This window comes from Cervus elaphus, chromosome 5 (assembly GCF_910594005.1).
Source record: "Cervus elaphus chromosome 5, mCerEla1.1, whole genome shotgun sequence".
NCBI classification, from domain to species: domain Eukaryota; kingdom Metazoa; phylum Chordata; class Mammalia; order Artiodactyla; family Cervidae; genus Cervus; species Cervus elaphus.
Window position 1 is genome coordinate 134,254,784 of NC_057819.1, and position 15,128 is coordinate 134,269,911.

The window sequence follows — 15,128 nt, forward strand, 5'->3', positions numbered from 1 at the left end:
GGAATATTTCGCTCAAGGAATCACTGCAGGGTATAGAAAAGACCATCTAGGTTCAAAGTCTGTGAATTGCTCAGAGGTGAAAATAATCCTGTCCTCTGTGTAAACCTTCCTGTCAGGCAAAGGCCAAGTGATTATCTTAGGTGGCATTTTCCTTAACAGGCAAAGCGGAGGCTTAAATATTTGAGACTGTTCAAAAACCTTGAAGTGGTTTTTGTAACATCTCCTTAACCAGTGAAGATGAACAAGGGCTGAAAATGTCACTAACACACATTTGCAGCCGAGATGGACACCCACGAAAGGGACCCAAATCAGAAACTGTTATGCCCGATGTCCGAATACCCGAGCGGGAAGAGAGAAGGCCTCCAAGACAATGCAACTGGCAAAAGGGGGAAGTTTATTACTGACTCGAGCCAGGGCCCTCTGCCGCATCCAACGCAGTGGTGCAGGTCAGAGAGCCCCCAGCCCAAGCTGTTACACAAATTTATAGGGTGAGAAGCGGATTGGTTACACGTTTGCAAAGCAATTTCATTGGTCAAAACTCGCGCGCGCGGGACTTTCCTGGGGGGTTCCGCCCGGTTCCTAATTTCCTAATTGGCAAACAGTGGTCAGTATTAAGTGAAAGCTAATTGGTCCTAATTGGCAAACAGCGGTCAGTGTTAAGCAAAAGCTAATTGGTTGTATCCCGGTGGCCTGATAATCTTACCAAGTAGGAAGGCCTACTCTCGCCTCACAAAACTAGTTCCTGAAGCTGATGTTAAGGGGACTCTCTGTTCTGACGTAGAAAGGACACTTCGAGGTCAGCTAGAGAATCCCCGAGGCCTCATCTGGACCTCATCCCCCACCTGAAAGTCAGCTATCCTGGCGTGCGAGATCCAGTCAGAGTCAAGGACCTGCCGGCAGCTCTGGCCCGGGAGAGAGCGAGGCAGAGTCTGCGGCCCCGGGCTGCAGTGGGGGCGAAGCCTCTGGAACGTGCACCCCGCAGAACCCTTCCTCACAGCCTGGTGGGGCAGGGCGTGTATTCCCCACTCAGAGGGCGTCACCCACGACGCAGGGACCCTCCACTGAGGACCAAGCCCTCGGAACACAGCTTTTGCCTGTCACACTTGACACACGACTCAGGGGAAGCAGGGGTGGGATTTGGAGCCGAGACCCCGAGCACAAAGCCTGTGTGTCCTCTGCACGAACTGCTCCATCTCCAGAGAGAGAAGGAAACGCCCCGAGGGAAAGGGCCGTGAGTGATACGGACCACGGCTTCTGGAATGTCTGAGGGGCTCAGTCACGACCGGACCCTTTCGTCTCTAAGGCAGTGAGTCAGGATGGTGCCCAGCGGCAGACCCCGCCCCCGCCAGAAGCCAGGCGGCGCCTGCAGCTCGGAGCCCCTCCCCTCGGGCATTCTCCCGGCTCGCGGCCCGTGGGGGCGGGGCTGCCCGAGGGGCGGAAGCGGACGCGGAAGCGGTTCGACGTGGGCCGCTGCCGCCCGGGAGAGCTCAGAGCCGCGGAGGATCCCGTGTTCCCCTGGGCGACGACAGAGGGGCCTCCAGCCCGGGACACTCCTGAGAGGAGAAGCCTGCAGGCATACCCGCCCCCGGCGCCCGCCGGCTGCCCAGAAGCGGATATGCACGCCCGTCAGCCGGCGCTGGGGGCCGGATGGGGCCCCGGAGCTGCAGACCCGTCCTGGGGGCCTGGACTCTCATTTCAGCCCTGCACTGCCGGAAGTCTCCGTTTTTATGTAAAATACGTCTGATTCTCCTCTCCCTCCTCCACCTGGGCCGGCCTTCGCTTAGCTCAGATGTCACCTGCTGGACGTCGCCTTTCCCTGCCACCCTGGTCCAGGTAGCAAACCTGCCTCCCCCGCCCCATCCCTGGTCCCTTCAGTGGCACACGTCACCCTCTGATGGACCACATCACGTCCTCACGTTGTTACTTATTTCTTTGTCTCCAACTGAGCTCATTCTGCAGGACCCTTGGCCGCTGTTCACTGAGGAGTCCCTAGCCCTACCTGGGAGTCTGGAGCTGCCGTGGCCAGCAGGACGGGTGTGGGGTGTTGACAGCGAACAGAGCAGGGACGGTGGCCTCGCGGTTCCCCTCATCCATGACAGGGGACCCCCGAGGGTCTGAAGGTGGAGGGTAAGTCAGCCCAGGAACCCAGATGGCCCAAGAGGCCAGAATACCCTCCTCCCTGGAGATGCCTCCTGGTCTCTGGGAATAGGTCGCAGAGTGAAGGAGCGAATACAAGAGGATCTGAAAGGCAAATGAACAAGGGCCTCATTTGGTGCACACAGGCGGGCAGCCAGGCGGTAAATTAGCGCCTGCCAGATGAGAAGCAACGGGGAGAAGAGATAGAAGCCAGTGAGGGGTGCAGCGGCTCCTCTGAGGTCGGGCTTGTGAGCGCAGACCCCACACCAGCCTGGGCGCGGCCTCGGAGAAAGCCCTTGATTAAGAAAGAGAACGATAAACAGGAAGGCGCTTCTTTCCATCAAAGGCCGATTTCCCTCCGTGTTGGGTCACGGTTCAGCGACTCCAGCCTCGTGGGAGACAATGAAGCAGCTGCCTGCCTCCAGAGGAGCAGCTAAAGAGCCCGGGCCAGGCGCTGTGGAAGGGAGGGGGTCTTCCTTAAACTGTATGGCTTGTCTCAGATCTTTACAGGAGTGATGTTGCTTATATTACCTTGTGTATTCTATCGTCCGCCCGCGGTTCTTTGTCTCATGGTTTTCCTGGCATCATAGCTGAATGGGTTTACCAGTTCTCTGGAGCCTTGGGCCCCCTCCTGTGATGTCCCTCAGAAGGTCCAGCCCTTTCCTCCCTCGCCACCCCTCCCCCTCCCACGCTCCCCCTCCCCCTCCCACGCGCCCTCCCCTCCCCCTCCCACGCTCCTCCCCTCCCCCTCCCCGCCCTCCCCTCCCACTTCCATGCTGCCCCAGAGAAGACCAGCTCCTTGTGGATCAGCCACCCCTGGATGGGTGCCCTGCTGAGTGGAGACGCATTGACCTCATTGACGTCAGTGTGTTTAATCTGCAAACTCGGTGCTGTTGGCCCTATTTTCCAGATGATGAACCACAGGGGCAGAGGTTCGTTTATTTCCCGGTGGCCTCAAGTCCTCGGCCGACCTGGGCTCTGCACCGGGGCTCCTCAGCTCCCCCCACAGAGGCCGCCGTCCCGGCGGGAGGCCACCCGGGGATGGACGCCCGCCCCGGTCCACACCCAGCCGTGTCCCCCGAGCCGGATGCGCTGACGCATCGTGACTCCGGGCATTCTGTGGCTGTGCTCATTGGCCCTTCTGTTGAAGATTTGTTTAAATCTTTTAAAAATGGGGCCAAAATAACTGAATTCCTTTTGTTGCAAAACTGACCTGGGCCATGGGGAGGAGCAGGCAGGCGTCTGGGCAGAGATGGCCTGCAGTGTTCTCATTGCGGATAGTGGACCACACTCCTGAACCCGCCCCCTGGTTTCATTCTGACGACAGTCCTGCGGGTGAGAGGCGTGCTGCCTGTTCTGCAGACAAGGAAAAGGAGTGGTGCCCAGTGGGGGCTGGCAGACCGCAGGTGGCAGGGCAGGCTCCAGGGCGCCGCCCAGAAGGGCCAGCCTGTGGTCTTCACGCCTCAGTGTACCCTTGCTCGTTTACCGCACTCATCTGTGCAGACTCACCAGACTGTGAAACTCTAAAAAATCCTCTATTCTGGCTGATAAAGGTCTCACAGGCACAAAATGTGTTCCTAACGCCCAGTTCGTTCTGTCTCTGCATGAGTGGTCATCTTGTTCAGACGCGCCAGGAGCATTGTGAACTGCTCCGTACTCGGCAGAGGAGGCCTGAGATAGTTGGGGATAGGGGTCCAATGGGGGCGCCAAGCAGTGAGTCAGCCCCCCACCTATCACCCTCGAGGGAGACCAGTGACCAGGCCGCGGCGGCCGAGCCCGAGAGCCCCTCACGAGGTCAGAAGCTGATGGCCACACGTTGATTCTGGATTGATTCAGCGCGGCTGTCTCATAGCCCCACACAGACAGGATGTTTCTGAGAAGGGAAGAGTTCTGTTTGATTTTGTGACTTTTTCTTTATCATCATTGAGTCAACTCTGGCTATAGCTCTGCTCTTTTAAGAACTCGGGGTGACGTCTATAAAATGGGAATCGTCACAGTGCCGTTTTCAAAGCGTGACTTTGAGGATGAGGTTTTGCCCGTAATAAACCTGGCTCGCCTTCGAGAAGGGCTTCATACAGTTGTGTCTCTTATTTGACAGTTTTTTCAATGATCTGATGCTGTGTAACCACCCCAAGACATAAGGGCTTAAAACTAGAACTGAGTTAGCACTGGGATTCTTCGAGTCAGGACTCAGCAGGGCTGTGCCGGCCAGCTTGGCCCACTGGACTCTGGAGGGTCCACGGGGGCCCCGGGCTCTGGCTCTTGGCCGAGGCCCCCCGGGTCCTCCTCTGTGTGGTCTGCCCTGCGTGAGATTTCTCCTTCTTCAGTGGCTCATTCAGAGCTTCAGAGCACCTCACTGAGGCCCCTTAAGCTGCACCTAGAACCCAGGCGCTGTGTCACGCCCACCACGTTCTCTAGGTCAGAGCACGTCCACAGGCAGCTCTGCATCCAGGGGAGGCGCGTAAGCTAGATTCTGGTGGAGGTGAGGCCTGTCCCCCCGCAGAGGCCATCCAGGATGGGGGGGTAGGGGGAGTCCCCTGCACAGCTGGGCTCCGTGTTGGAGAACCCTCAGCACGCTCCCTAAAGGGAGCAGGTCTCAAAGGCTCCAGGACCCAGGCAGGAGGGCCCCGCTCTGGTTACCCAGCTGGGATCAGCAAGCATTTTCTGCTAAGAGCTAGAGAGAAAATGTTTTAGGCTTTGCCTTCATCTAAATTTTAGATTTTGTCAATTTGAGCAACTGTTCCTGCCAAAAGGCTCAAAAGACTGATCATCTTTTTAACATTTTTCCATTTGCATTTAAGCAACACTGGGCTCCCAGGCTGCAGAGGGCTCGCTGGATTTGAGCTGTGTGCAGGCCAAGGTAGACCGTCCCCACCCTCACAGCGCCCTCCTGGGCCTCCTTAGCTGGAGTCCTTACAGGGCTGGGGTCCGCAGGGCCAGAGGGACCCGCCACCCGTTCTGAGAATCCCTCCCAGGGTGGAGCCCTGGGTCTTCCCCACCGGCTCCGTGTCCCTGCTCCCAAGCCCACCAGGCCCTGGCCACCCCCATGGATACGGGAGATGCATCCGGTGCAAGGTGGCTTAGGTGGGATTAAAACTCAGTCTCTGTTACTGTATCACATTCCTCATGTATTTAGCTGTAAGAAGGTTCTTGGAAATTTCATGTTGGGTGAACAGAAAGAATCTGAAGATGTCCCGTTCTTCTGATGCAACAGGAAACATGGAAGTTAGTTTGGCATGGGGCTGAAGAGGCTGGGGGACCCAGGGCAACTGGGATGGTGTTCTTCCAGCCCTGGTTGTTCCGTGGTCAGCTTCCTGCCTTATCCCTTGACGAGCAATGTTACAGAGGAGCTGGAGAGAGATTGGCTAAAGTGAGAGCTTAGAGCTTTTCCACAGAGCCTGGAAATGGGGGTGCTTTCTCCCCGGGTAACGCTGTGCTCCTCACGCCTCATCCGAGGACCAGTGACAACCTGCTGAAGCACATTCCAGAACCGGACACACCAGGTGTGCGTGTGGGGCGGGGTCTTCCCACCAGATCAGAAGTCTGGTGGTTTATTTAGAATTTCACGTGTGCCTCCTTCAGAATTAGCACAGCCCCTGTGGAAGACAGTTTGGTATTTTCTTACAAAGCTAAACATAGTCTTCACCGTATGATCCTGGCTTCTTGCTCCTAAGTGTTTACCCAGATGAACTGAAAACATACGTCTGCACAAAAGCCCGCACGCACGTGCTTACAGCAGCTTTAGTCGTAGCAACCAAACCCTGGGTGCTGGCGAGACATCCTCCCGCAGGTGAGCGAGTAAATAAACTGTGGCGCGTCTGAGTGGTGGAGTATTATCCAACACTAAAGAGAGGAGCCCTCAAGCCCTGAAAAAACCTGGGAGAGCCTCAGTACATACGACTAAGTGAAAGAAGCCAGCCTGAAAACACTGCTCACTGTGTGTGCTCAGCTCTAAGCGTCTGGAAGAGGCAAAGCTAGGAGGACCATGAAAAAGACTAGTCATTGCCGTGGTCCGGGGAGTGGGGACAGGGCACAGAGGGGTCTGAGGACGCGGAGACTCTCGTGTACAATAATGGCACATGTCATGGTACATTTTCAAAAACCCATAGGACCCCAGGCCAAAAGTGAGCCCTGAGGTAAACCTGGGCTCAGGGGATGACGAGGTATGGCTGCAGGTTCATCGGCTGTAACGACGGCACCACCACTGTGGTCCAGATCGTGGAGGCCAAGGCCGGACATCCCGGGTTCAAGTCCCAGCTTTGCCCCTGACTGGCTGTTCAGCCCAAGGCTGAATTAAGCTACTTAACTTCTCTGTACCTCCTCCTTCATCTTTGAAATGGACTGCTCCTACTGCCGGGGTCTCGCAAGGGCTCTGTGTACCGACGGAGAGGACACCCTGGCCCTTGGTGAAAGTCCTGATTGTTGCTGCTCTCAGCTGCAGCTGAAGCTGCACACGCTGCCCCCGATTCCACGAAGCCCCGTCCGCTTCAGGCAGGTTGTGTGGCCCCGGCCCAGGACAGAGGGGTGAGTGGTCCTGGAGCAACATCCTTCCAGCTGCCGCTGGCCTGTGGCCTCCTAGGAGACCAGGGCTGCCCGCCCCGCCCCCCAGCCCCTGTCTCCCTGGTCCTGCGCCCAGGCTGGCAGAAAGCCGTTTATACCCCGTTTACAAGACAGGCAGCCGTTGGCAACATCCTAATGCCCCTAAACACGTGGCTTGAGGGGCTATAGTAATGGTCATGATGACAGACAGCCGTGGAGCTGGTGACAGGGCCCTGGGGCCCACCTCTGCCTCCCATGTGCCACTGAGAGGTCACTGACTCCAGCCTTCCTGCGAGCCTGCCTCTCCTCTCGTGAGGTTCCTGTGATGGGAACTGTGTTGCCGGGGCAGCCCCTCGCTGGAGCATCCGCAGGGCACCGGGCATCTCCCGGGCTGGCCTGTGCTCCCAGTGCCAGAGACCCTGCGCCCATCCCCTTTGGGGACAGACCGAAGGCAGCCTCCCGCCCACGCTGCAGTCCCTGAGCCATGGCCTCGGCCCAAAGCTGGCTTCCTGGGCGGGTGGGAGCCGGGGCACCCCACTGGATGGAAGGACCGGTAGGACTCAGATGGTCTGGACCAGCCCTGTCCAGGAGGAGTGAAATGCAAGCCAGGACTGCCTTCAAGCAGCCATGTGTCTGAAAAAAGAAAGGGGGGAAGTTAGTTCTAACATATCTTATTTAACCCAGTATATCCAAAGTGGACGGCTCTCCACGGGGTATTCTGCACTTGGGGGTTTTGCACCCAGAGCGCATCTCCGTTTGCACTGCTGCTTCTCAGAGGCTCGGAGCCGCACGTGGCTGAGTGGCTGCTCAGGGGGGCAATGCGGGTCTCCCCGGCTCACGGGGCGGGGAGCCAGCACCCTAAACCTGTGCTTCTACGTGCTCAGACTCTCGTGGACTCCTTCTCTAGCAGGTTCGCCTTTGCAGCGAGGTGGAGATGTTTGTTAATAGCAGCTCACTGGGGGCAAAGTCTGCTTCTTGCTAAACGAGGATGAGCGGCGCTGAGGTCACCACCTCCCTGGCAGCTCAGATCTTAGAGCTGTCTCATCCCATCCAGGGCACAAGCCAGGGTGATGGACTCTCAGGGTCCCAAGGAGGAAATGCTCCCGCTAACCCCTAAGGCCGTCCTGTTACACAGCACCCCGCAGGTGCTGTGGGGTTCAGAGCGGCCTTGTGCGCTCCGAGCAGGGCTCCAGGGGCTGACCAAGGCGGTCGCCTCGGAGGACGCAGCGGGGCTCTCAGCACCGGTCAGGAGAGCTTAACTCTGTGGCCCTGGACCGCGAGGAGCACGTCGATACAAGAGTCAGAACAAACAGCACCAGAAGCTTCAGGTGGCCTTTAGGGTGTGTGGGTCCTTCTGGCCAGAGTCAGGGTTCCGCACCCTTGACTTCTGACAGTTCCCTGAACTCTGGGGGTGCCTTCCAGCCCCAGAGCAGACGGGCCTGGGTGGTGAGATGCTCGGATGTGTGTGGGAGTGGAGTCCGAGGTAAAGCTGGTCCCCCACCCGGGCCGCACTTCAGCCTCGTGGGTCACAGAGCAGCACGGGGCCTCTGCACAGCCTGTGTTCAGAATAAACAAACTGAAATAGATAAACAGCAGTTTTACTATACAGCTCAGAGAGCTATATTCAATATCCTATAATAACCTACAATAGAAAAGAATTAAAAAATATATATATATATGTGTGTATGTGTGTGTGTATATATATATGTGTATATATATATATATAGTCTTCCCGGTGGCTCAGGTGGTTAAAAATCCGCCGTTTGATCTCTGGGTCAGGAAGATCCCCTGGAGGAGAGCATGGCAACCCACACCAGTGTTCTTGCCTGGAGAATCCCATGGACAGAGGAGCCTGGCGGGATACAGTCCATGGGGTCACAAAAGAGCCGGACACGACTGAAGTGACTGAGCACAAATGCGTGCATGTTATATAACAGAATAACTTTGTATATTATATACAAAATATACCTGAAGTATATACAAAGGTATACAAAGTATACCTGAAGCTAACACAATATTGTAAATCAACTACCCTTCTATTAAAAATTCTTTAAAAAAAAAACACTAAAACACTGATTAATGAGCACAGATTGCAGGGCCTCGCTTTAATATAGTTACAAGAACAAATTTTACTCAAGGGCTTTTGAAATACAGTTACGACAGCTAGAATGATGATTTTGAATCTCGTTAAACTAATCCTCAGAGCCCTTTGATTCATATTTTATTAATCCCAGTGTGAGTGGCTCCATGTATTTGAAAGCCATAAACTGTAGTTTTAAAACACATATGTCAATATTCAAAGCACCACTTACTATCTGTTTGGTTTCAGGCAAGTTTCGTAAGCGTCGTGCATCTCAGTTCTGTGCCCTAAAATCTGAGCATGGCAGTCGTTTCTGGCTCCCTGGGCCGCACACGGAGTGCACTGTCTCTGACACTGTAGGAGCTAGGCGAGCGGGCCTTCCTTTCCCAGACAGGGTCTGTGGTTCCTCCACTCGCTCAGGTCAGGCCATCGGGAACTGGTAGGAGTCCAGCATTTCAGGTCATTAGGGAGTAAACTAGGACACATTTTGGTAGGGTTTTTTGTGCTTTTCATGTTTGTACTTTCTGAGTTTTCAAGCAAGAGCAGTCTTCAAGAGAAACCAAGGCCTCTCTGCAGGTCCCTCTGGCTCTCCTTGTCTTGCCAAGGAAAGAGCTGTAAAGCTTCCACATTCGAACATGCGCCCCCTGTTCCCGCCCACACGGAGGCAGGGATGCGTCCTTCTCATGCCCCGGCGAGAAATAGTAACATGTTAAAGGAACAGGGTGGGCAGACATGCAGGAAGTTAGCTGATGTCCCAGGACATTTGCTTAGATGTAGGGGGAACATGGCCTAGGGCACCCCGGAGTCTGCTAGGGCACCCTGAAGTCCTCTAGGGCACCCCAGAGTCCTCTAGGGCATCCCAGAGTCCGCTAGGGCACCCCAGAGTCCTCTAGGGCATCCCAGAGTCCTCTAGGGCACCCCAGAGTCCAGTTTGTCTGCAGAACAGCAGGTGGTTGTACTGAGCACCAGTCGGAACCTTCCACCTGAGTTCTGGGGCCTGACCACAGTCAGCAACGTGTGTGTTCAGGCCCACAGCCTACCTGCGAGGCAGTGTCTCTTAGAAGTCTGAGTCAGTACTACCTCCTTTCCCAGGGTGGGGCAGGGGGCCTAGAGCCGTCTGAGAGTCTCCGGGGAGTGGAGGGTGAGCAGGGGACAAGGTCTCCAGGCATCGCCAGCTGCAGGCAGTCCTTTCATTTTACTAAAATATTTAAACCAAATCTAAGATGTCACGTGTCATGTTACACCCATAAACACATCTCTGAGGCACGTGGGCCATGCATACACTCACTTCTAACTGAAGGACACTGTAACTAACCCTCAGACTTTGTATCCCAGGGAACAGTGTTAGCAACAATCCCCTCACATCATCCATCCTCAAGGCTGCATTTCAGTTTTACTAATTTTTTTTTTAACATTTGGTTTGAATCAAGATTCAGACAAGGTCCAGCTCGTACATTTGATTATATTCTGCGTCTCTTTTCAAGACGTTTCGAAACGTCAGCCCTTCAGCAGATCCCTCAGGCCTGTTGTGCAGCACAGGGAAACTGGAATTTTCCCTTTATCTTTCCTCTGCCTCCTCCTTGTCACCATCATCTTTATTATTTTCAGCAAAATTCTGTAACACAGTCTGTCTCCAGGTGGGTTCGGAAGAGGAGTCCAGGGGAGTCCGGAGCTCTCGTTCTCTGCGTGTCTGATCTGAAGGATCCCTTCACACCCAACGACAAGCGTCATCGCCACCTCGTGTGGAGAACAGAGTGTAAACGCCTGCGTGCTTGCCTTCCCTGTTCGGTCACTAAGCGCAGTCGATGTGTTTGCCTTCTCACAGATAATCGCCTATCAGCCGTATGGGAAGTCCGTGGACTGGTGGGCCTATGGCGTCCTGTTGTACGAGATGTTGGCCGGGCAGGTGAGTTTCGCCGCATCTCGTGCTAGTGTGTGGCCGCGTGACATGACGGCTGCTGGTCTGTCGGGCCGAGGTCGTGGGACACAGCCGATTCCGGTCGGACTTCCCTGATCCTGGTGAGAGCGGGAGCGATGGTGCCAAGATCATCTTCTGATCATAAAACCCCAGTTGACTTGGGGTGCAGACAGAGCAGCTTTCTCGTCACCCACTGAAGCCCCTGCACGTTGGGGAAGGCAGCGGCCTGTTGCGTTTCCGTGTCTCAGCCCGGGGCCGGGGTGAGGGTCACAGCTTGTTTCTCTCAGAAACCACCCACTGCTGCGTGTGCGGAGACAGAGTTATTGTCAAAGGAAGATGTTAGTTAAACCTGAAGAGGTGTTTTAATAGCTTCTCCGTCTGCCCTTATCTCTCCCTTGGCAATTCATTGTAATTTTCACAGAAGTCAGCGAGGCTGAACCTCCAGTTGAGAAAAGGAAGCTTAGGCTCCTCTCGGCCGTGTGGCCCAGGTCAGATCAGCAAGGGCACCGCTGCCCGAGTCCTTCTTTCTAAGGTGCAGCTTCCTGTCCATGTCACCAGCCGTGACGTGAGCCGCCGTTGGCAGACGACCCCCCAAGTCGCAGTGGGTTAGCAGCACCAGGGGCACGTCCGTCTCAGGGTCTCGGGGCAGGCCTGTGGGCGGGGAACTCAGCCCGTGGTCATCCACGGACCATGCTGCTCCTGGCTGTGGCTCCACCGTCTTTAGGGCCTCGGGTTCCACCGCTGCATCCCCCTTACTCACCTGGCCAGTGGAGAGAGGGGGACAGAGTGTTGAGGGGCCAGCCTGGAGCCCGCATGCATCTCTCCTGCCTGTGCTGTGCTGGCCATGGCCCCTGAGAGGCAGAGGGCTGGCCGCGAGCTCGGCGTGGGGCTGCGGGGCTGGGGAGCCCCAGGTACGAGGTACGTCTCAGCCGTTCTTACCGATGATTCTGTCCCGGGCAGCTTCCGATGACCTCTCAGCCCTCAAGGGGGCTTCCCTGGTGGCTCAGCTGGTAAAGAATCCGCCTGCAATGCGAGAGACCTGGGTTTGATCCCTGGGCTGGGAAGATCCCCTGGAGAAGGGAAAGGCTTCCCACCCGGTATTCTGGCCTAAAGAATCTCATGAACTCTATAGTCCATGGGGTCACAAAGAGTCAGACACAACTGAATGACTTTCTCTTTCCCTTCAACCCCCAAGTGTGCCAAGGAGTTTGCCCTCCATAGTAGCTAAGAGCCTTCGTAGGAGAGAATGGAAATAAATGCCCCCAAAGAAGACTCTGAATCTTTGTTCTTGGGAAAGAGTCACCCTGTCTGACAAGTCACCTCCATCGACTCACTTATTATCCATTCAGTGCGGATGTATTAAATGTGCCTGGTGAAGGTTCTGAGCAGCACACACACCCTGGCCTTCAGGAAGCCTGCAGTCTAGAGAGACCGTAGATGAGGAGCGTTTGCTGCTTGGCGTCGGCTGGGACTGGTTCCTGGACCCCACAGACAGCCGGGTTCCTGGGAGGCACAGGTCCTGGTGTAGACGGAGCAGTGTCTGCACAGGCCGGGCACGTCCTTCTGTTCACTGTACACCATGTCTGTGTCAGTACTCCCGACACGGTGTAAGTGCTACGTGTGTGGCTGTAAATACAGTATCAATGCTCTGTAAGTGTTTGCCGGTATGTGGCAAATTCAGGTTTTCCTTTTTCTCTATTCATTTATTTTTGGCCATCCTGCATGGCTTGTGGGATCTTAGTTTCCCAAAAGGGATCAAACCCCGGGGCTGGTGGTGAAAGTACCACATCTTAACCACTGGGGCCAGAGAATCCCCAGTTTTGCTTTTTAAAATGTTTTGGACTTTTGTTTCACTTTCTGTCTGTGGTTGGTTGACTGTAATAGCGATAAAGTCAGAAGAGGGGAGGAACATACAGGTTTGGAGGAGGGAAGGTTGAAATGTCAGCTAGGGTGGCCAGGGAGGACCTAACGAAGAAGGTGAAGTTAGGACCGCAAGGAAGGGAGAGGATGCCCACGTGCAGGTGTCCACGAGCACTCCAGGCTGAGAGACAGCCAGCACAGGCCCTGGGGCGCGAGTGTGCGGTGACGCTGGAGAGACGGCAGGAAGCCGGGTTGTGGCTGGAGTGGAATGAGGAGGGCACCTGGCCCCAGGCCTGGGGTCAGCACGAGACCGCTGGTTTCCCGCTGGGCTGGGAGGCCCTACCCCCAGCCCATGGCCTCTACTGCTTTGATTACATCATACATCTCAGAGACACTACCACAGCCTTTTAAGTATTAAGAGATAAGAGGTTCTATCTATATTGGGTCATTTTTTCTCAGTGATGTTAAGACTTGGTGTTAAGAAAGGGGTTTGTGTATTATTCATTTAGGTTTTCTCCCTCAAGGAAACAGTCTTTTAAGATTAAATACCTCAGTTTGTAAACACAGAAAAGCCAATTCCACAGCAGCCTTTTCAGTGAGACGGCAGCTGGCAAAGCTTGAGTTTGCCTCCATCCAGCTAGTTTCCCCTTTCGAACTTTGACAGTAAAACGTGGCTGAATTGTCAGCCCCGTAGGAGGCGTCTGTTCGCGAAGGCACAGAAAGCTGAGTCCCCCTCCCTGATCCACATGAACAACCCGACTCTGGAGTCCAGACAGCAAGGCCGCTTTCACTGATTCACACTTGTGTGTGATGGCCGCGCGGCTCGGGGTGGAACATCCGGACCCGTTTCCAAGGGCGTGCGTTACAGGAGAGATGGGCTGGTCATCTCTGGCCGGGGCAGACGGCCCCTGCCCAGACCTCAGGCTAGGTCACCCTGCCGCCCGCTCCGCCGCCCTGTCCCCCCTCTATCCCCAGGTCTCCTGGGTCGTCCTCCCCGGAGAGCTCCTCCTGGGCCGGCCCCCGAGGCCTCAGACTTGAAGATTCCCACAACTAGTGGCTCCAAAACACTCAGACTCACGTCCATGGAGTCAGTGATGCCGTCCAACCTTCTCATCCTCTGTCCCCTCCTTCTCCTGCCCTCAGTCCTTCCCAGGCCTTACAGATAGCTGAGAAAAGAGAACTGAAAGACAAAGGAGAGAGGGAAAGATATACCCAACTGAATGCAGAGTTCCAAAGAATACCAAGGAGAGATAAGAAAGCCTATGTAAGTGAATGATGCAAAGAAATAGAGGAAAACAATAGAATGGGAAAGACTAGAGATCTTTTCAAGAAAATCAGAGATACCCAGGGAACATTTTATGCAAAAATGGGCACGATAAAGGACAGAAACACAAGCAGGAGGACCTAACAGAAGCAGAAGAGATTAAGAACAGGTTAATGGATTAATTATAGTTTATTTGCAAATTGTTAGAAGCATTACTCAAAAGCATTTTCCCTAAAAATTTTTGGGGTTGCCCAGGGCAAGATAATTAAAGGGACAGAGGAAAAAATGGGAAACACACTCAACCACCAACCTAATTAAAGGTAATCAGCCCGCGAGGTCTGCAGCCCGCGTGTGCAAGGAGCCGGCTGTTCCCTGGTGCTGAGCGGGATCTCCGGGCCCCAAGGGGTGCGCCTCTCAGCCTAAGTTGCCCCCTCCCCCTCTTTTCCACACCAGCCCCCGTTCGACGGCGAGGATGAAGACGAGCTGTTCCAGTCCATCATGGAGCACAACGTCTCGTACCCCAAGTCCTTGTCCAAGGAGGCCGTGTCCATCTGCAAAGGGGTGAGTCACAGGCCAGAGATGCTTCCTGGCACTTCTCAGAGGCATCCTGGGGGGGCCATGCACCCACGCCGCCAGGTTTCAGGTGAACCCGGCGCCTTTCTTGTGACAGACAGCATTTGCTTTTGCAAACCACGAGTCTTGGGTTCAGAGCATTTTGGTCCAGGCAGCAAGCAGGCGTGTGATGCCCGGGACACAGCACCCTGTGTGATGCTAGCCTGCGACACTTTGAGCACACACCATGTGTAGTGACTGTGTGCCTTTCAGAAGCTGCAGTTGTTTGGCTGTGCCGGGTCTTAGTTGTGGCAGACGGGCTCCTCGATCTTTGTTGCAGTATGTGGGATCTAGTCCCCTGACCGGGGGTCGAGCCCATGCCCCCCTCATTGGGAGCACGGAGTCTTAACCACTGGACCACCAGGGGCGTCCTTGCCTGCCTCTTTAATGCACATGCAGAGTGGCCGCTCTTAAAACAGTACATACAGACGCTGTTCAAAGTCTTGTGTTTGGCCGTGGGTCCAGATGGCCTCCCTGTTTCCTGGTCACGAAAGTCACTCTAGAAAGGCCCACACGTGTCCACGCTGTGTGTGTGAGTTGGCACCGCTCAGCCTCCTGAGACGATGCCCGGGGTCCCCGCCATGGGGGCCAGGGGCAGGGCCACAGGCGGGCAGGCGCTGGCGTCGGGCCGTCCCTCCCGCCCCCCCCAGGGTTTTTCCGGTGGATCTTTTTGTTTCTCTCTTTTTTCAGTTGTATTGTTGTAATTGACAAACAAAATG

General features: G+C 55.2%; 1 protein-coding gene and 1 long non-coding RNA gene across 5 annotated transcripts in view; both read left to right on the plus strand.

The window, feature by feature from the left end:
• PRKCA (protein kinase C alpha) overlaps positions 1-15,128 on the plus strand; it is a 292,204-nt gene that overhangs the window by 261,043 nt on the left and 16,033 nt on the right. For all 4 annotated transcript variants that reach the window (XM_043905764.1, XM_043905761.1, XM_043905762.1 and 1 more), the window contains 2 exons: positions 10,581-10,661; positions 14,251-14,358. In XM_043905764.1, the coding sequence (XP_043761699.1) occupies positions 10,581-10,661; positions 14,251-14,358 (189 nt within the window). The remainder of the gene's footprint in view (positions 1-10,580; positions 10,662-14,250; positions 14,359-15,128) is intronic.
• LOC122695630 lies at positions 603-4,281 on the plus strand. Its single transcript, XR_006341451.1, has 2 exons — positions 603-1,833; positions 1,960-4,281. It is a non-coding gene; the product is annotated as an uncharacterized LOC122695630 (long non-coding RNA).